At 40.2% G+C, this 21,887-nt stretch overlaps 1 protein-coding gene across 5 annotated transcripts in view; it reads right to left on the reverse strand.

Annotated features, from left to right (window-relative positions):
* Positions 1-21,685, reverse strand: part of SSX2IP (SSX family member 2 interacting protein) — a 43,214-nt gene extending 21,529 nt beyond the window's left edge. For 3 of the 5 annotated variants that reach the window (XM_058538401.1, XM_058538400.1, XM_058538397.1), the window contains exons 1-4: positions 21,603-21,685; positions 1,863-1,994; positions 1,091-1,260; positions 427-639 (exon numbers count right to left, since the gene is read on the reverse strand). In XM_058538401.1, coding sequence (XP_058394384.1) covers positions 427-639; positions 1,091-1,260; positions 1,863-1,905 — 426 coding nt within the window. In that variant the 5' untranslated portion in view covers positions 1,906-1,994; positions 21,603-21,685. Of the gene's footprint in view, positions 1-426; positions 640-1,090; positions 1,261-1,862; positions 1,995-21,370; positions 21,549-21,602 lie in introns of those variants that run through there. The other 2 variants (XM_058538402.1, XM_058538398.1) reach the window with 2 other exon arrangements.
* Between the last annotated feature and the right edge of the window lie 202 nt (positions 21,686-21,887).

Here is a 21,887-nt window from a genome sequence, read left to right on the forward strand (position 1 = left end):
TTAGAAGTTGTCCGTCCTGCTTTTGGTATTGAGCTTTAGCAACTTGGGCACAGATGCCCTCAAGAATTTTTTTTTGGAATTAACTGATGCAGCTTTTCACAATGAGACTATTTTAAATTAAGTATTTATTTTATTAAGCAAGATTGGATGGAGTGGGTCAAATTTTACTTTTCTCAGATATAAATATGTCCTAATCTTTCTATAGATTCAACAAGTCACTAAACAGTTCATAAAATCAATGCCTTCAATATAGATATTAGGAAGCAGCAGGACTGATCTGCACAAATTAAGTTCACTTTTACTTATCAGTTTAAAAAACCAAAAAACTTAAAAAAATTAACCCTAAAAGTTGTTTGATAAATAAAATTTAGAGTATCAAATTACATAATAATGGCATTGAAATACAGATTGCCACACAATTTCTACCTTAAGTTTTGCATAGCAGCTCTGTAGATGGTCCATATCACTTCCCAGTTTCAGATTCTGTGTTTCCACATTTTCCTGAGCCAGAAGGTTCTTCCGCTGAAGTACAAGTAGCTCATTCATACAATTTAAAACGGCAACTATATTTAATTCTCTCTTTGTCTCTTTACCTTTGGATTCTTCATACAATGAAGGAAAACCAAAAGTAGTCAATTCCTGGTAAAAGAAAATGTTTTCCTATAAGTTGGTTACCAGACAATTTAGTAAAGAAACAAAAGATAGAAATCTTTTCTGAGAAAGAAAGAAAACTAGCCTGAGATAGTTAAGTCAATAGTAAATATCGCAAAGGACAAAGAATTGAGAGAACTGGGCTCTTTTAGCCTCAATTCTGCCACCACCTGTGACCTGGAGCATCAGTCTGCATCAGTAAAACAGGGTGAGACTCCCAGCGGAGGAGCCCTGGGTGATAGGGAGGCCAACACGCTCCAGACAAAACGTTTATCTTGTATCTAGACTAGATGATCACCAAGGTCCTCTGCAAATCTAGTGTTATGAGTCCCAGGACAATACATAAACTGGTGCTCGACAAGAGTTTTTCTCATAACTTCAATATTTTCTATTATATAACATGATTTATGCTACTGCTTCTTACAAAAAAACATGTTACCTGATCAAGATATGAAATACTCTGTTCAATGTTCTGTTCTGTGCAGAAGGCACTGAAAAAACTGTGCACGTTTTTTGATAACGGTATTGAAGAACATAGCACTTGCTGTGAGTATAAACTTGATGGAGACATCTTTGTTTCTGAGGTATACTGAGAGATATTTTTGCTTTCTGAAAGAATCAATAAAAGGCATTTAAGTGAATAATTTATAAAAATGCATACAAACCAAACAATCTCCATTACCAAAGATCTTAAATTATATAAATATTTTTAAGTATTTCCAAATTAGGACAAAGCTATTTTTTATATGAAAACCATATACTTTTCCCCAAAAAGATACAACTATACAGTGGTGCTCTTAGTAGGCATGTTAAGCTACAAAATATTACCCTACTTTCAGTACTACAGATTTATAATAACTGACAAAAACCACTTGTCTATGCCACTTAAAGTTTATGTGATTAAAGGAGTAAGTCAGAGAAATGTACTAAAGTAGCCAATGAATTTACTTCAAATGCATGAAAACTTCCCTCAAAAATAATAACAATCAAGTAACCTGTTACTCATCCAAAGCATTTAACCCCATGAATCATGGCACAATTCTTAGCTCTCCCTGTTAATTTTTCTGAAGATGAAAATTAGATATTTCACAACTATTTCTCTTTCTCTCTAGTCACATCTTCAATATTTATGGTAATTATTTTATAGTTTCATTGAAAAATTCACCTTTACAATTACTGCTTTAGTTTACAATTACTTTAGACGCAGTTACCTGAAGACAGACCTGGATCTGTAACAGTCATCCAATCTCCCATAGCAATTGCCCGAGCCAGGATACCTGAGGAACCAGTTCAGCAGGGAAACATTTAGTCCAGCTGCTGCCACCCTTCTATGTAGGCATCTCCTTAAAAAGCAAAGCATAGAATAATAGCATCTAACTAAAAGTATGAAAGCAAATATAAAACCAGTGTATAAGAATTAGGTGTATGTCCTTCAAAACAGAAGGATTTTGCATTATTTACTCCCAAGTACTCCCATATAGAACATGATAGAGCTCAATAATAATTGTGTGTGTGTGTATGTGTGTGAAAGGATCAAGATTAAAGGCTTTTCAAGTTCTACTAAGGTATTCACATTACTTCATATACAAAGTACATGGTGCATGATTTGACTCACAATATAAATCTAAGGTACAACATCATACTAAGTAATAAACATTTCTATATTATATCCTCTAAAGTAAAGTACAATTCTTATTTATGTAGATGAAAAGATGAAAAACTTCTTGGCCATCACTCTCATTTTTTGTTTGTTTTTACTAAATATATTAGCAAAACCTTTTTTTTAATTTATTTTTTATTCAGGTAACATTGGTTTATAACATTATATAAATTTCAGGTGCACATGATTATATTTCGACTTCTGTATAGATGACATCGTGTTCACCACCAAAAGTCTAGTTTCCATCTGTCACTGTACAAATGTCCCCTTTACCCCTTTTACACCCCCCCAAGCCCCCAAAATTGTTCTTTTTAATTACAAGTCCCAGTGTTGGCACAGATGTAGGAAAATGAATACTCCCATATACCACTCTCCAGAAAGATCACATCAATTTCTACTACTACCAAGCAATTTGGCAATATGTATCAAAAGTCTTATAAATGAAAATATATTTTAATCCAGAAATTCCATTTCTAAAATTTTACCCCAATAAGATAATGATTTGTATAAAGACTCATCTACAATACCCATTGACAATATCAAAAAACCAGAAATAACTTATATGTCCCATAGTAAGAGACTGGTTAAATAAACGACACATTTATACAATAGAACACTGTGCCACCTTTAAACACAGAATTAGGATGGCTAACAAATATATATAAAGGCCAGAAATACATATAAATGAAGTGGACTAAGTATAAGAAACACATAACCTTTTCAGCCTACCATTCATGTTTCCACTTTTTTTTTTCCTGAGGAAGATTCGCCCTGAGCTAACGTCTGTGCCAAGCTTCCTCTACTTTGTATGTGGGTCGCCACCACAACATGGCTGCCAACGAGTGGTGTAGGTCCACGCCTGGCAACTGAACCCAGGCTGCCAAAGCAGAGCGTGCCAAACTCAACCACTAGGCCACGGGGCTGGCCCCATGTTTCCACTTTTTTATAGACAAAATGGAAGAAATAAACATTTCTCCATCATAAAAAACAAAATTCAAATGAAATTATAAATGGCCACTGGAAGCTGATTTCAAGGTCAAGGACAGAGGGAGGGTAGTGAGGACAGCAGGCAAACGGGAGAACACACGCCAAAACTGGGCAGCTGCTTCTCAGCTACGACACACAGTGACCACAAGAGAAAGCAGGTCCTGTGTTGCCACAGCTTTCCATTTTTTAGGAGATGTCGGAATTCTAGATTTTTATGTGAAATATCCAATTTTTAAATGTTAGAAGCTAATGAAAAAGATTAACTATGCAAGTTATCCCATGGGAGGGAGGAGCAGCTGGGAGCGGGATATGAGCGCCTTCTACATCTTGATCTGAGGGGGGTCACACGGGTACACACGTTAGTGCAATTCATCAAGCCATACATCCAGTCAAGTGCACAGATTTTAAATGTAAGTTATACCTCAAAGAACTACACTTTTTAATAAGCCAAATAATACGTGTCTTTAGGGTGGATCTGGACTGTGGATCAAGAGTTCACAACAAGTGTTCTGAATATTTAAGATGGCAGGGAAATATTCACACTGTAATGTGCAAATGACACGAAAATTTTCATTCATTCAGTAAATGTTTAACTGTACTACTACATGCTAGGCACACTTTTCTAAGTACGGGGGAGGCCCTGCTCTCAAGAAATTCACATGCTGGTGGGGGTAGAAATAGATAAGAAGCAAGCAATAAGTTAAATTAAATTAACATAACAGTGATGAGAACTATAAAGAAAATAAAACACAGTAACAAGAGAGAGTATTGGGGTGGGGGGCATCTAGATTAGTCAAGGAGGGCTGCACTGAGATGCTGACATCTGAACTGAGACCTAAATGATACAGAGTAAGCCACAAGATGATCAATGACCAGCCAGCCCAGGTAGAGGAAACAGCAGGTACAAAGACCCAAGATGGAAATGAACTTGGTAAGTACGAAACACATCAGGAAGGCCAGTATGTTTCAGGCACCCTAACCAAGGACAGATGGCAGGAAGTTGATTTCCTCTAAATTGCAATGAAAAGCTGTTGAAGGAGTTTAGGCAGGAAAGCAACATGATCTCCTTTAGGGTTTAAAACAGATCACTCTGGCTACTCTACCCTCTGAGTAGATTACAGTGGCCAATAGTGGAGGCTGGAAGAAATGAGGCTACAGCAATAGGTTAGGCAAGAAGGCCAGGGTTCCACTACAGCTCTAACAGGTGGACAAATTAGGGATGTGTTCTGGAGACAGAACCTTCAGGACTTGCAGATGGACTGAAACACAGGCAAAGGAGAAATCAAGGATGGTTCCTAGGTTGTACAGCAGCATACAATATACACTAACGCAAATGATGTGACATGTCATATTACATGTTATGATGTCACATACACAGGTGGTTATCTGGTCCAGCACTGAGCTTTTGCCATTTTTCTACTCAGGTACCTTGGTAAGAGCACCCTGAACTAGTCTGCACTTCCCACTGTCCTTAAATGGGTGCCTTCAGCAACCGGACGAGCAGGATGAAGGCTGAGTCTGCACCAAGCAAGACAATGATTTCACTTTTGGCTTTCAGAGATAGTAGCTTTAAGCAAAACAGGATCCAAGGGACCATAAACCAGTCTACTCTAAACCAGCTCTGCTTTGGGCAAGTTAGTTAACCTCTCCAAGCCCTGGTTTCCTCACTGGTAAACTAGCAGTACAATGGCGTTGACCTCATAGTTTCCCTGAGGACTAAGTGAGATAACGCACATGAAGTATTTAGCACACTGCCTGGCATATACGACACATGTAATTAATATCAGGTGTTATCATCATCTAGACACAGATCTGTTTGGTACAAATGACGGGATTCTAAAACCTGTAACAAAATGCTCTTAATAAAAGTTAAACATCAATCCTTAGAAGATCTGGAGATAGATATCCTTATAAAAACACATTAACGGGGCCGGCCCCATGGCCTAGTGGTTAAGTTTGGCACACTCCGCTTCAGCAGCCCAGGTTCGGTTCCCAGGTGCAGACCTACACCACTCGTCGGCAGCCATGCTGTGGTGGCAACCCACACACAAAACAGAGGAAGACTGACACAGATGTTAGCTCAGGGCAAATCTTCCTCAAGCAAAAAGAAGATTGGCAACGGATGTTAGATCAGGTTGAATCTTCCTCAGCAAAAAAAACCACATTAGGCAGTGAGTTAATTCTTTGTAATTGTTAAGTTGGGGAAGGGACAAGATCAGAAGAAAACGGAAACAGGCACCCACCCAAGTCCTTTTTTTTCTTTTAAGATATTTGTAAATAAGACATAATGGTGCCCTAAGAGCCTTTTCTCCTCATACAAAAAGATCATCAAACCCCAGAATGTGTCTACTACATATCCATTCTTTACAATTGTAATTTAAATCAGTTTCTCTTTCTCTGTGAATTTAGCTCTCCAATGTCTACAGGTTTAGACAGTGAATTGTTCCCTATCCTACTAAAAAACATAAATAAATAACTGCAAAATATTCAAGTCTAGTTAAATGTTCACAATGAAAACCAAAACTCCATTTTGAAGTGCTATGAAACAAAGAACTTACCAGTATATGATTTCACACAATCTAAAAATTTCTATGGATCCTCATCTGTTCAATGATGCACCAAATTATACCATGAGCCTTATGACAAAAGAAAGCTACCCAACCAGTGTTTCCGAGAGGAGACTTAAGACTCTTAATCAAGGTACAGTCCTGTGCCACATAACGACATTTCAGTCAAGGATGAACCACGTATACGATGGTGGTCCCATAAGATTAGTACCATATAGCCTAGGCTATACCATACAGAACTGTGTAAGAAGACTCTACGATGTTCACACAATGATGAAATCACCTAAAAGCATTTCTCAGAAGGTATCCCGGTCGTTAACTAATTTAAGCAAAGTATTCTATTCTGGCTCAATCATAGCAAGAATTTCATTGTTAAAGGTTGCCAACTGTTTTTTAACAAGATATTAAATAAGTCAATATTAATTTCAAAAGGAAAGGAAAAAAGTTAACAGAAGCATCTCTGCTTTGCATAAATCTAATATCATCACAAGTTCATTTCAACTTGAAAGCTTCAAAATCAGGCAAGAAGGATTCTATTAAAACCTGGTGCTGGAACACAGAATTAAGTTCCATATTATATATATATATTATATAATATTAATCAAATCATAGCAAACCATTATTTAGTGAACATGATCATCCATGACAAGTCATATAAGAACAAACAGTTATGCTGGCATTGTTACTATAGTTTCATCACAGAAGAAAGGAAAAAAAGTTAACAGTGAATCCTGTTTTGGTTCAAACGAACTGTAACCCCCAATTCTCTACATACACCATTGGTTAGGGTAGCTGCCCAGATTCCAAGATGGTCAAATCCACAAATGAATTTTATGAGCAAAACTTGAAGATTAAAGAATTTAAATATCTTGGAAAAGTCATTTCATTCACCTAAGATTGTTGGGGAACAATCTTGAAACAAATTAAAGAAAAAAATCTATAAAGTAATCCATAAATAAGAATTTTCTCTCCTATTCTCTACATCAGAGAGACGTAGTTTTGTTCCTTCCTGGTGGATAACGTATATAAGCATCTCATAAACTTCCTTGTTCCAAGTATTTCCCAATGTACATTCCAACAAATAAGTCTTCATACTACAAAACCTTGCTAATTGCAGTAAAATTGCAATCAATCATTGCAATCAATTATCTCACTATTTCTGAAGAACTACTCTAGCTTCCCTCTATGCTGCTGTGGGCCCCCCAAAGACCAATGCCACATACTTCAGGTGTAAAACAAGCAAAGGGTACCCTGTCTTTTCTGGGTAAAATCATTAAGCAGAACTTAAGAATTATCTAGTAGCATTCTCTTGGTAGAATCCTGATAGAAAATTGAGGAGCAGTGAGACAACTGAACTTAATATAATTGTACCCTTTCTGAAAGAAAATGAAGATTTCATTTTCTTTCATAAATCTATCATTCTTCATGTCAAAGTATTTTCTTTCATGTATATATCTATTTTATAAACAGCAAACTTGGGCTCAGAGAAGTTAACAGCTCTGCCTGAGGTCACATTTCTAATTGGTTGTGAAGCCTGGACACAAATCTCAGTCTTCAAAACTGTGCTCTTTTTACTCTATCACCATTCAACCTCTCAACACTGTATATACACGCAAATCTATCTATATATGTTAAAAGTAGAATAAAGATTTCCATGAGGTTTCTTTAAAAGACTGAGTTCCCATAATTCATTTTAAATTATTCCATTCAGAGCATATAAGCTTTAACAGAATTTATCTACTACTTAAATTGAGGCACAGTTGTAAACTTCTTCTCTTGCCACAAACAATAGCTTTTTTCTCATTTATGAACACTTGGCTTTGAAAAGGCATAAAAACAATTCCCAGAAATGAGATCAGTTCCATAGAAAGTTTAATGAGGGTGAGAGTGAACAAATCATTTTACCATTTTCTATCCTAGAGTAAATCTTAAGACAACAACACAACTAAGTTTATAGATCTTTAACAAAAACATTTGTGGTCTTTTTTTTCCCATCAGAAAAGTTCCTTGGATGGTTCTTCTACCCAAGACTCAGAAGTTCTTAATATACACCAATCACTTGTAGAATTTGGGGCCAGGCAGCCTCTAAGATGGCCCCCAATTATTCCTGCTTCCTGGTGTACACACCTTTGGGTTATTCTGCTCCTCAAGTGTGGACTGGATTTAGTGACTAGCTCCTAACAAATAGAATAGAGCAGAAGTGATGAGATTTCACTGCCAAATTTAGTTTATAAAAAGGCTGTGGCTTCCATTTGGGGTCATCTCTCACTCGCTGTTTCTTGGATCCCTCTTTCCGGGGAAAGCAAGCTGTCATAGCTGTCATGTTCTGAGCAGCCCCATGAAAGTCCGATGTGGCAAGGAACTAATGTCTCCAGCCAACAGCCAGTGAGGAGCTAAGCCCCCTAGAGCCAATGAGTGAGTCTGGAAGTAGATCTCCCCAGTTCATGCCTTGGGATGACTGCAGCCTTGGCCAACACTTTGAAGGCAGCCTAGTGGGAGACCCTGAGCCAGAGGGACCCAGCTAAGCCACACCCAGATTCCTGATCGACAGAAATTGGGAGACAAATGCTTGTTGTTTTAAGCTGCTAAGTTTGAAGTAATATGTTATGCAGCAATAGATAACTAATACAAGTTTAAAAATATATATATATATTTCCGAGTCCCTTCCATAATTTACACGTCTCCTGCTGAAACATAAGTGATACCATATACTATAAAAGCAACTAAGTTTTTGATAATGATATCATCCAGTAGTACAATTAATCACTCCATATTATTATAGTTGGATGCCTCCCTCACTATTTTATGAACTTCTCCAGGGTAGAGAATGTATTCATCTTTGTATCCAGCAGTTCTCAAAACATAGCAGGTACTCAGCAAATATTTATAAAATGAACTGAGTCCCACGGATGGCACACCCACTCCAGCCTGTGTGCTCTACTTGTGCTTTCTCCCTCCACCTACCCCAAACTAATGCTTCTTCAAGCCCAGCTCAAGCATCCTCCCCTCCACACAGCCCACTAACCTCTATGCTCAAGGTCCTCCATATATTTACTAGTTTGTTTCATCTTTCCCAGCTAGACTCTTTAAGTACCACACATTTTACATTTCTGTATCCCCCTACTAATCTTAATAGATGGAATAATCAATGAACACTCAAGTATATAACTGATGATAAATTAACATGTTTACTCCAGCAAGCAAAAGTGGATAAAGGAAAACAGCAATGGAAAAGATGCAAAAGATGTGAGTCCTTTAGAGAAAAGCATTACTCTTCTTCACCACCCAACTCTCTCCTAGCACGCCTACCCACTGAGAGAGAGCTCAGCAGAAACCTAAGTGGTATCTTGATTACAAGATTTCCTTCACACAGTACAGGATTTTAAGTGTTCTTTTCAAGTTCACTTGAAATGCAAACTTGAGAAGGCACCATTGCCTACCTAATCAGAATTCTAAAACAAACTTCAATGAAGTGTCAGAAAACAATAGTTTTTCATTACACAGGAATGTAGTAACATTATACCATGTGGGCTTCTAAATATTGTACAAGATTTTTCACAAATAGCTAACTAAAGTCTTTGCTAAAATCTCACAAAGTTAGAGTTACCAAATTGTTGGGTTAAGAAAATAAAATTGTTGAAACTCAGTCTTTAAACATTAGTCCTATCTTACAAATTCAGTCATAAAACTTAGTTATCAGTATACTTTAATAGATGTTATTACTCTCAAAACCAAATACATTATGGTTATTTAAAAAAATCAATATCACCATCTACTATAATTTTGTTCCAAAGGAGATTATAGTTTTTAATTCTATTATAAATACCTCTGCTACCTTAAACAAAACCATTCAAATATGCATCACAGTATAGAAACGCACTAAGTTCAACCTCTTGGAAAATCTACTTTTTACACATTTAAAATCTAAATGATTTCATCTGAGTGGTACAATAGTACAGATATTTTCCACAGAAATAAATTCTTCTTCATAAATTAAATTTTAATATATAACAGAATGGCTGAAACTCAAAATGTGGTATTCCCTTAATCCTCTGCCCCTCATTGAGTGTGTGGCTATGAGGAGGATTCACAGGTGGGGAGCACAGAGCAAACAAGGCCAGCCTCACCGGCCTAGGGCAGACAGACGGTCCTCTCCTGACCAAGTCTCTCTCCGAGCTGGTTTCCTCACCTGGAAAACAGCGTGATACCATCTACTTCCTAGGGTGGCTGTGGGTATTTAATGAGGTTAACAGGTGAAAAAGCACTGTATACCTAGGATACAGGGGACTGATTTAACAAACTCGGGCCAGGGGATGTTTTAAGTGCTTTACATCTATTATGAAGTCAATACTCACAACAACACTACGTGTTATCATACTATTTTCTTTCTACAGATAAGGAAACTGAGGCACAGAAAGCTACAGTAATTTGCCCAAGGTCATACAGCCGGCAAGTGGCAGAGCCAGGGATATTCCCCATCCAGACTTCAGAGCCCATGCTCTTAACTGTCCTGTGTTGCTGCTCCGGAGGATGAGAGGCTCAGGAAGCAGTATTTCCTACCACCGCTCATGGGGCAAAGGCTCACAAAGCAGCGTGAAGACACAAATTATGGTAAACTATTTCACATGTACCCTTTGGGTTGAGAGAGACAATCTCCAGGAAGCTCCAAGCCAGAATTTGCCTTTAGAAAGCTACCCTCTTAGTAGCTTAGAGAGCAGGAGGCGACATTAAATTCCTTATATATGTCCTTGAACTAACTACTGCTGCAGTGTGAGAAACAGTACAGTGTAATGGTTAAAGCACAGGATCCAAAGTCAGACCACCTGGTGTCAGACCCCAGTTCCAGCCCTTACAAGGGAAGTGGCCCTGAACAGAAATCTCTGGACTTCATTTTCCTCATCTGCAAAAGGAGAGTAAAAACAGTCTACCTCAAAGGATTATAATGTGGCTAAATAATCAATTTAGGTTTAAATTTAATAACTTTATTAAACAAATTTATGCATGTAAAGGGCTTAAAACAGGGTCTTGGGTACATGGTAAATGCATAATAAATGTTAGCTATTATTAGATATTTTACTAATTTGGAAAGATTTCCATGATATTTTGTTAAGCAATAAAAAAAAGTTGCAGAACAATATCTAAGATGACCTTATTTGGTCTTTAAAAAAAAAAAACTACAGGGCCGGCCCCGTGGCTTAGCGGTTAAGAGCCAGCGCTCCGCTGCTGGCGGCCCGGGTTTGGATCCCGGGCGCACACCAACGCACCGCTTCTCCGGCCATGCTGAGGCCGCGTCCCACATACAGCAACTAGAAGGACGTGCAACTATGACATACAACTATCTACTGGGGCTTTGGGGGGAAAAAAAAAGGAGGGGGACTGGCAATAGATGTTAGCTCAGAGCTGGTCTTCCTCAGCAAAAAGAGGAGGATTAGCATGGATGTTAGCTCAGGGCTGATCTTCCTCACACACACACACAAAAATAAAATAAAATAAAAAAATTTAAAAAAACTACATATGAGGGGCCGGCCCACTGGCATACTGGTTAAGTTCGCACACTCCACTTCAATGGCCCAGGGTTTGCAGGTTCGAATCCAGGGCATGGACCAACACACTGCTCATCAAGCCATGCTGTGGTGGCGTCCCACATACAAAATGGAGAAAAATAGGCGCGGATGTCAGCTCAGAGGCAATCTTCCTCAGCAAAAAGAGGAGGACTGGCAATGGATGTTAGCTCAGGGCCAATCTTCCTCACCAAAAAAAAAAAAAAACCTATACATGAGTATACACGTATAGGTATAAATTCTGTTCTATGAAGATAGAAGTTTGCGTAAGAACAGAAAAAAATGGAAGACAGGACCAACCCGGGGAGAAGAAAAGGGAGGCAAGGGCAAGACTTTCATCTCTGTCTTTATGTATTTTCACACACACATGGATATTACAGGTAATCTTTACTTTTTTTTTGTCTTCTAAATTTTTTGTAAATGAATCTTTTTTCATACAATGAGGAAGAAAATCCATGTTTTTAAAAGGCAATTATGGTGATAAGCAGAGGCAATGGGGATGAATGGCACCGCTCTCAAACACCAAAACTAGTGGCAGAATGGCATGAGTAACAAAAAAATATAAAATATTTATTTCCAGATTAATCAGTTAATCTACAGTATTGTAATACACAAAGGCAGCAGCCCTGTTGGGCAAAAACTGGTTAGAAATTAAACAAATGTCCCAGAGTTAGTCAGATAATCAATTATGCAAGGGAAATAGAACTTTACCAGAGTCAGTAGTTTGCAGTTTTAGATTGCAATCTAGCAGTCCACAAAAATACGAAACGTGTAAATCTTTCCACTAATCAATTATACTTCTAGGCATCTATTACCACATATTCAATCATACAAGTGAGCAAGCATGACATATAAGGACATTGCTGACTGTAGCAATATTTGTAATGGTAAGAAACTGGGGACAATCTAAATATCTACCAGTAGGGAAACAGTTAAAAACCAATACCTATGGTACAGCCAGAAGAAGGGACACGTTGGGATTATTAAAGTGAAGTAGACCTGCATGTATAACATGAAAAACAGAAGTGATAGATAACGAGAATAGTATGATCACCAGTTTTTGCTAAATCAAACTATCTAAATACATTTAGGAGAAGGGTCTGGAAAAGTTACAAACTGTTACCAACAGCATTCCTGGGGAACGGGATGGCTGGGCGTAGTGAGGGAGGGCCAGGGCTTTCCATTCTTCCACAGTACACCTTCACAGAGCTGGAATGTTTTAGGAGCATGTATTATTTTGTAAAAATTTTAGAGGCCGTGAATTTATGCAGAGTTAATGAGACAATATGTGTGGAAGCACTTCCACCTCAACTCCAGACAGCAGCACCCCTGCCCTTTAGTGCAAATTATCAGCTCAGAGAAATGATAAAGTCTTTCCACCAATCAATGACACTGCTAGCCCTATCCCACACATGCACGCATACAAGTGAGCACGGATGCCCTGCTGTGTCGGAGCACATCTGTGCAGATGGAGCCCACCAGTGGGGGCAGACTTTCCCCCAACTGTGTGAAAAGTAAAGACACAGAGTACTGGCCGACCTAGCAAAGGGGGACTCTCCCGCTCGCTCAATTACCATCTGACCCTGGTGGGAGGAAAGAAGCAGGGAGACTGGCTTTGATTTATAACTAGTATCAAGATTCTTTTCAAACAAGAATGTTCTTAATCAATCTTTTATGACTCAAGCAACTAATAAGGCGCATTTCTCTTCTTCCAGAGAGCAGCTCATGCAGCTACATAGGTATATGCCACACCACCTGGTATTTCATTACACAATTACACACTCTTTTTTATTTTTTTTTGTGAGGAAGCTCAGACCTGAGCTAACATCCATGCTAATCCTCCTCTTTTTGCTGAGGAAGACCGGCTCTGAGCTAACATCTATTGCCAATCCTCCTCCTTTTTTTTTTTTTTCCTTTTCTCCCCAAAGCCCCAGCAGATAGTTGTATGTCCTAGTTGCACATCCTTCTAGTTGCTGTATGTGGGACGCGGCCTCAGCATCGCCAGAGAAGCGGTGCGTTGGTGCGCGCCCGGGATGCGAACCCGGGCCGCCAGTAGCGGAGCGCGCGCACTTAACCACTAAGCCACGGGGCCGGCCTCCCACACACTGACTTTTTATTGCTAATGTTTTCATCTGTTTTGGTCTTGGCTCTCCAATTAAACTTTTTTTTTCAGGGCACTGTCACTTCAGGGAAGCTGCACAGGGTGTCACCACAGCCGCAGACCGAGTGTCAGGGTCTATGGTTCTCAGTGCCACTTCTATCATTTACTGAGCAACCCTGAGCTGGTCATCATTTCCTTTTTATTTTTTTTTTTTCCAGTTTCCACATCTATAAAATCAGGAGGTCCAACTAGATTATCTTCAAAGATTTTTCAGTTCCATTATCTATGATTTTTACATTTCTCAAAGGACCTAATATGGACTTGAGTACAGCTATTTATATCAAAAATTTTTCGTCACTTTTTGTAACAGAATATGCACACTGTCTTCACACCCACATGTGTAGCAAATAAGATTCTACCGAATTTTTATTAAGCATAAACCATTTACTTGGAACAAGTAAATTTAAAGCATTTTACATGTATTAACTCATTCCATCTAACAATAACCCAAATCAACAGTTATTTCCCCCTACTACAGATGAGTAAACGGAGGCCCAGAGAGTTTTCCTGCCCAAGGTCACACAGCTAGAATGTGACAAAGCCAAGAATCAAACCCTAGTAGTCCAGCACATTCAACTATTACACTCTCCTGTCTTTACTGTAGGAGAGGAGGGAAGACACAATACGTGAGCTGCTTTTTCACCCTGAACACACACACACACACACAAGTACTTGCTTCTCTACCACCTCACCTTGACACTAAATTACAATCAGATAGTAACTATTCCAATTGAGTACCTGGAATGGGAGCTATATAAAAGCAGACAAAACATTCAATGTTACAGCAATTCAAAAAATTTTTTTGAAAAATCGAGTGAACATCGAATCCAAATTGCCAGGCTTTCCCGGAACTGCCATTCCCTTCTCTTTGTGCTTCCAGAACATGCTGCATTAACTCTATTACAGTGCAGATCTAACTGTAATGAAATATCTCTCCCACCACCTAAACTGAGGTCCTGGTCAGCAGGCCTGTCATCGTACTGTCTGCACCGCTTTGCTATGAGGTATCATAACTGACCCATGGCAGGAAATAAAGTTTGCTGAAAGAACGTCCACCTAAGTTCAATGATATATTAAGGTGAGGTGTGCTACTGTAATATTATGACAGACAAGAACCAATGCTTTAGCCATGCTGCAACTTAGGGGGGCTTTCAATTGAGTCTTGATTGGTGCCAGCTCAGAGAAGCAGCAAGGTGATTTAGTGTACGAATCAACACCATGACAATTCAGAGACAGTACACCCATTTCCAGTTCTCCCACTGCACACACAGGAATAGCAGCAATCATAGTCTTACCAGAGGATTATTAAGAACAAAAAAGAGGCACTTTTTTAAAATCTATCTTACTTGGTAAGGTTGAAAGTCAGCTGCAAAGTCCAAATAAAATAAACAACAATTCCCATTTATTGGTATTTCATTCCTAAAATAATTAAGTAAAAGGTAACAACATTTACTAAAGGCAATGGGAAATAACAAAGAAACTAAACATAATTCATGAGTCTGTTCTGTAACAGTGTAATCATGTATCTGTAACAGTTTTTCAATGATTGAGCCCAAATTCAATCATCAGTTATAGTTCTCAAATTGTGGTCCCAGGACCAGCAGCATCAATAGCACCTGGGAACTTGTTAAAAATGCAAATTCTCAAGCCCCACTTTAGACCCACAGATTCAGAAACTCTGGGGGTGGGACCCAGAAATCAATGTTTAACAGACCCTGCACGGGATTCTGATGCATAAAGTTTGAGACCATGGCTGTACTCTATAGAATGTGGTTCAGTACTACTATTTTATTTATGCAGTTTAGATTATTACAGAATACCAAAAAGGAATTCTTACTTAACGGTGCTACAGAATGGATTCCAAGAACAATGTAAAAGTGTTCCAAAGTACAAAATGAGGTTGAAAATAACAGTCCTAGAGAATGCCGGGCTACAGTTTATTAAACTTTGGAGGGTGGGGAGAACCTCTGAAAAACTGTATGGCAGCTGAAATTCCTATCTCCTATTCATACACTCTACAACCTAGCAAATCCACTTCTAGGTATAAATCCAAGAGTAACTCTTGCACATGGACGCCAAGAGGCGTGCACACACACAGCAGCACCCTTCACAACAGCGAAGTAGCAGAGGAGCACAACACCCCGATCAACAGGAAAGTGGGTAAACTGACATATCTGCAAAATGGATATTATGCAGCAGAAACCTTCAGTGACACACTATAGATGAATCTCAGCAATATAACACTAAGTGGATGAATTTCAGCATTATAAAGTGAAAAAAGTCTCAGAAGATAGGGTACGTAACATACATAGTTTTCATGTATGTATGCGTGGAAAACTTACACATAGGATGAATATAAGATGCAGTAAATAGTTGCCTCAGGGGAGGGAAGTAGGAAAAGGGATGGAGGGGCCCATGTGGTTATATAGAGGTTAGTGTCAAGGTCCTAGCTTTACGTTAGTTGAAGCCTATTATGTTAGAACTAAATAAATGGACCAATTATGAGAACGTGTCATGGGCCAAAGATTATAAGGAATCTAATTCTTTGCACCTGAAGTCCTTAAAAAAAATTTTTTTACATAGATATTGTTCCTCAAATATTTCAAAAAATTCTAAATTCTACCCAGTCTAGCTATGAGGCACCAAGAGCCTTGGGCCCTAGGCCTGACTACTGCCAACTCAGGGGTTAAACTGTTTTGGGTCACAGAATCCGAAACCAATGACCCTCCCCTCTTATAAGTACAAACACAGGCAGTTTGGCCTACAGTTTCAGAAGATCCATGAAGCCACCCCCAGATTTACAAATCATCTGTGGATGGGGAGTTAAGAACTCCTGTACTAGCTAATTACTGGTAGGAGAGAAGAACTACTACTCTGAGCCTCTCCTGTGTGCCAGATGTGGCTCATGCTTACAGTGGCCCTAGGAAGGAGTAGATATAACCCTATTTTATTGATGGAAGAATCTGAGACTCAGAGAGATTAGGTAATTTAACCGAGCTACAAACCTGGAAGGAGGGAATAAAAACCCAGCTATTTAACCTGGAAGGTAAGAATAAAAACTAGCTATTTATGATTCCAAAGCCTCACAGACCCTGGCCTCCTCTTAACACTCAAACAAGTCTCCTGAGCAAATGATATAAATTCTCTGTGCCCGTCTCATTAGAAAATAACACAGCTGATGATGGGGTGTATTTACTGATGATTTCTAAGATGTCTTCTTGCTTTTACATGCTAGATCCTATGTAGAGGGATATTTTTAAAACTTGGATACAGAATACAAAGACTAATGTTTTTGAGGGTGCCATCTTTTACAAAGAAAAGCAGAGACAGCCAGATTACAATAAACTGACAAACTCAAGACTAGGACCCTCATAACCTAGACTACCAACTCTCAGGTAAAAAACATAACCAATTGGGGCTGGTTTAGTGTGCTCTGCTTTGGTGGCCCAGGTTCGATTCCCAGGTGTGGACCTATACCACTCATAGGCAGCCATGCTGTGGTGGCCACCCACATACAAAATAGAGGAAGACTGGCAGATGTTAGCTCAGGATGAATCTTCCTCAGCAGGAAAAAAAAAAAAAATAAGCAATGGCTGGAACCCATCTTGCATTATAAGTACCTACTGGCCACTCACTAAACTCTATATAGTTTTAAAGTCATAAGTAGTGTTACAATTCTTTTACAACAACATTCTTCTGGCAATCTCCTCCCAACTTAATGTTTCCAAAATAACATTATTATTGTACCAGCAGCCTGTTTCAGCAGCCCTGGTACAAAAATATTATAGCAAACTGGGCAATTAATGGTCAGGGGCTGGCTAACTTAGCCAGTGACAATGAGGATAGTGAAGGTCAGATAAATACTTCAGAAGTTGGACTGACAAACTGGGTGACAAGAACACAAAAGGGAGGCATTGATTCTCTCATGTAAAAATCTGTCTTTGGTATTAGACAGATAATAGTGTCACTTAGACAAAGAGAACAGCGGAGTAAGGTTAACAAAACTAGGTCTGGTTAAGTGTGTGGAGACAATGCTCTCAGCGTAGAATTCATTGGGTTGAGATGACCCCATGAGACAATCAAATGGCGCTAAACTCTAGGGCCTGGAGGTCAGAAGACATCAGGGTAGATTTAGGAGTCATAGGCATATACCTGGTAGTTGAATCCACACAGAAAACAGGGGCAGCAGAAAGAACCCTAAAGATCAACATTTACAAGTAAGTGAAGGTGACCTAGGTGTAGGAGATTAAGGGTCGGGGGGAGGCTTTAGGAAAGCCAAGGAAGGAGGGGGTGATGAACAACAGCAAATGCCAGAGGAAGGGTGAGATCTGAATAGAAAAATATGTTGGATTTGGTGATTAGTGACTTCACGACAAAGCTGAGGGGGAAAAATGGAAATTGGATTTCAGGAAAGTGATCAGCAAATAAGAAAAGGAGATAATAAACAAATATCACTTGTTTAAGAAGCTTAGTTTTACATAATTTAGCTTCTCTGAATGTCGAGGCTTTATTAGATGCTCAAGGATTGATCCACTAGTGACTAAAAAAAATCCTGTCCTTAAATTAGTTCCTATTCAATTACAGTATTTTTATATCAAATAGAAATATTATTAAATGCTCAATAAATATAAGCTATTTTTCCAGGCACCATTCTGGATATTTACATATTTTCTTACTTAATCATCACAATCCTATGAAGTAGGTATTATCATCCCTAATTTACAAATGACCTGCCTAAGGCAAAGAGAAGATAAGGGCAAGGAGTAACTCGCCCAGGGTCACAGCTGGTGATATGGTGGTCAAACCCCACATCTGACTCAGAGGGAGGGAGGGGAATGTGTGAAGCTAGGTTAACAGATGAGACCTGTAAATATTACAGTTAAAATTGTTATTTGTTTAACTGGCTGAAGTTTAATTTCTACTTAAGAACTTATTTTTAATTTGAAAAATAATTTGTCTCCTCTCATCTCAGAATCATTCGCTAGGGCCTGACATTTTTATGCCTCTTATGACACTCAGATTCTGCACTGCATTATAACTGTTATTTCTCCTACTGAATTGCAAGTTGCTTGAAAATGGAGCTGTATCTTATTTCTCTCTGTATCCCTATTCCTCTAATCCTAAAAGTAGAAAATACTCCATAAAGGTTTGTTGCATGAATAATCATTTCTGCTCTTGTAAGGTCTCTGGGGGCTTCAATAAAATATTTTTCAAGTCTTTAATTGCTGTGTAGGGTTGTTGTCTCTCTGCTATTATTTGGATGGTCTATGTTAAGAACACTTTCAGATCACCCAACTTACTGATTTGAGTGGAAATACCCTTCTCAAGTAAAAATCAAATGTAATTCTGCTGGATAAAACCTTTTAAAGGTTCCCTTTCACCTACTGGTCAAAGGTCATAGCCCTGTTCACCAACCTTATCACTAACCCAGGCCACCTGGCTCCACCAACCAAACCACCTGTACTTCCCCAATGGTATACTGCTGCAGAACATGCTAATATGTGTTCATCAGGTAAACTCCTTCTCCTCTGTCAAGACACAGCTGAAATTCTCTTTTCTAAAGCCTTCTCTTATTTGCAATTTTTATTTTCTATTTTTGCTCTCTCCCTGACTACACCGTAAGTTTCCTAAAAAAACTCAAGGCAAGATTCATCTTTTTAATCCTCAGGTCTGACAAGTAGCAGCTTAGTGTGTAATAAATGTTTATTGAAAAAATAAATTATTAAAGCATAATTCAATACTCTGCTGGTACCATACAATACTGACTCACTCTCAAAAGTAAAGATTTTAGGTTGTTTTCCATTACCAACAATGAATGGTGCGCTTCTCTATTCTATCCCATCCCATAAACTTGTGAATTCAAGATAACTTGTACCGTCATTGCCAATTAATCATGATCAGCATCAGCAAAGACAGAGTATCAAAATCCCTTGTGTCCTGAGCAAACAGTCAGACCAATAAGGCATATTCACAACTATTATAAAACACATGGAAAACTATCACTTAAAAAGCTTTGAAATTGCACCAATTTAAGCATGTGAAATGAATTAAAATCACACAATTCTGGGGCAGTGTCTTTCTCATCATTCAGTATCATTTCATCTCTAAGTGCATACTCCATAGAAGGCACTCATCTGTCTGCTTTTATCAAAACCTGTGTCATTGCCAGCTTGTCAAAGATCAGCTATGTCAAGTTTTTGGAGACTCCAAGAACATACTCTGACTTTGTGCTCGCCTTGAGACCTTTGGCAAATCATCGGAACAGTTAACATTTTCATTTTCTCATATACGGCCTCAGCGTGCTTGGAACGCAATGTGCTTTAACAAGTCTCGTCACAGGCGCAATGTGTTATGAGGAAATCTTCACATTTCATCCTAGAATAACTAAGTCTTTGCACTTATCTTCAAGCTGCTTCCCTTGTTACTTAATCCTGGGGCTTTATTATCTTCATTGTACAGATGGGGAAAGAGAAGGGAAGAAGGGTGTAAAATGACTTAGCTCAAGAGGCCCAGCAAGTCACTCAAAGAGCCTTCATTTGAACTATCAGTTCCTAATCCTCTTTTCAAAAAACCATTTTGTTTGAGAAAATTTCATTGACAGCAGGCAGAACCGTGTCAAATTAGTTATTAGCTTTTACTTGTTAAATCTGAATGAATAACCTAAGCTTCCTAGGCGTGTAGGTTATGACAGCTCTAGGATAGGAGATCTGACGGACTGTTTTGCTGACTGAATCCAAATTCATAAATCTACCTCTAACTTCTTCTAAATTTCAAGACAGCTTGAGTTAGACTTCAACTCTAGGGCATTTTTTCTCTCTCCAGATCTCTAAGTCTTTTCAAATTCTATTCAGTCACCTAAACGTGTCAAGTCATATCTACCTTTCCAGTTTAGGATCAAGGCTGCCAGAATGTTCTTCTACCTGAACAGTAAACCAATCCCTCCTGAGGCATAAAGGGTTCCAAGGCACCCATCACTCACAGCCAACTCGAGACCTAGACTCTAAGCTGAATTGTTAGGGGAGCCCAGCAATTTCTAAGTCCAGGAGGCCCTTCTCTTACACTTCTGAATCACCCTCGGAGGAGTGACTGTTCTAATCCTCATCCATTTATGGGGCCCAGAAAAGGGAAATCTCAATTCTCTCAGATTCATCAAGAACTTTATCAGCGCTGCAAGTAATGACAATTTGGCAATCATAACTATGGACCTTGAAATGGAGTAATAAGCTAAAGATTCCCATATTACACATGCTGAGATTATTTAGCAGATTCCATACACATGCTGAAATTATTTAGCAGATTCCATTTCCTGGACCCAAGTGACTTGTATAACTGGGCGATCAGCATAGGCTCAAAAGCCGGCAGAGAGCTCACACTTCGGTTTACCGTACTTGATTATAACATTCTGCACCAAAATATCCTCACACACGCCTGCCTCTTGGATGGGGTAAGTTCTTGCCCTAGACTCGTTACTAGACCACTATCAGGGTCCTCTTCCCCTGCAGCGGCCACGGGCCACCCGGGAACTCATTCTAACGACTGCCTCCTGCGGCTCGCGCTAACAAACCCCGAAGCCCGCATGCCCGCAGCCTCTGCTAAAGAGGCACCGCAGCCCCAAATCCGCCATCCCCTCCTCCCCCTCCACGTCCCCGCGTTGCTCGTCATCCCACGCCAGGCGCCACCCTCTCTCCATCCCCGGAAGGGTTTGGGGCTCCCCGGGCGAGAGCCCTGCCGTGGGCGCAGCGCTGCGACGGCGGGCAGGAGCGGTCCCCGAGCTGACACCTACCTCCCCCCTCCTCCTCCGGGCGGGACCGGGGTCAACGCTCGCCCGCCTCCTCCAACCGCCCCAACGGCCACGCCGAGCTTCCGGCAGCGAAGCGGGGCGCCGAGCCAGGTGCCGGCGCGCACCTCCGCGCCCGCTCTCCCGCCCCCCGGCCGCCTGCCCTCGGCACCCCCGGCGCCGTCGCCCCTCCCCGGGCGGGCGCGTCACAATCCCCGCCGCGGGCCGAGGCTCTCACCGTCACGGCCCCCGCGAGCGGCGGGGAGGCACCGCTCAGCTCCTAGCCCCGCTAGCGCAGCCCCGAGGGCCCGCACAGGAGCGCCGGCACACAGCGCCCCGGGCCGCCGGCCCCGCCTCCGCCTCCGGCGCCCGCCTTCGCCGCCCCGCGCCGGGCTCCGCTCCGCCCCTCGCCGCCGCCTCCCCGCAGCGGCAGGTTCGCTAGGTTCCCACCCCGCCCCCGCCCGCCGGCGCCGCCGGCCCGGCCGCCTCCCATTGGCTCGGCCAGTTGCTAGGCGATGAACAA

The sequence above is a fragment of the Diceros bicornis genome, chromosome 4 (assembly GCF_020826845.1).
Source record: "Diceros bicornis minor isolate mBicDic1 chromosome 4, mDicBic1.mat.cur, whole genome shotgun sequence".
In the NCBI taxonomy this organism is placed as follows: domain Eukaryota; kingdom Metazoa; phylum Chordata; class Mammalia; order Perissodactyla; family Rhinocerotidae; genus Diceros; species Diceros bicornis.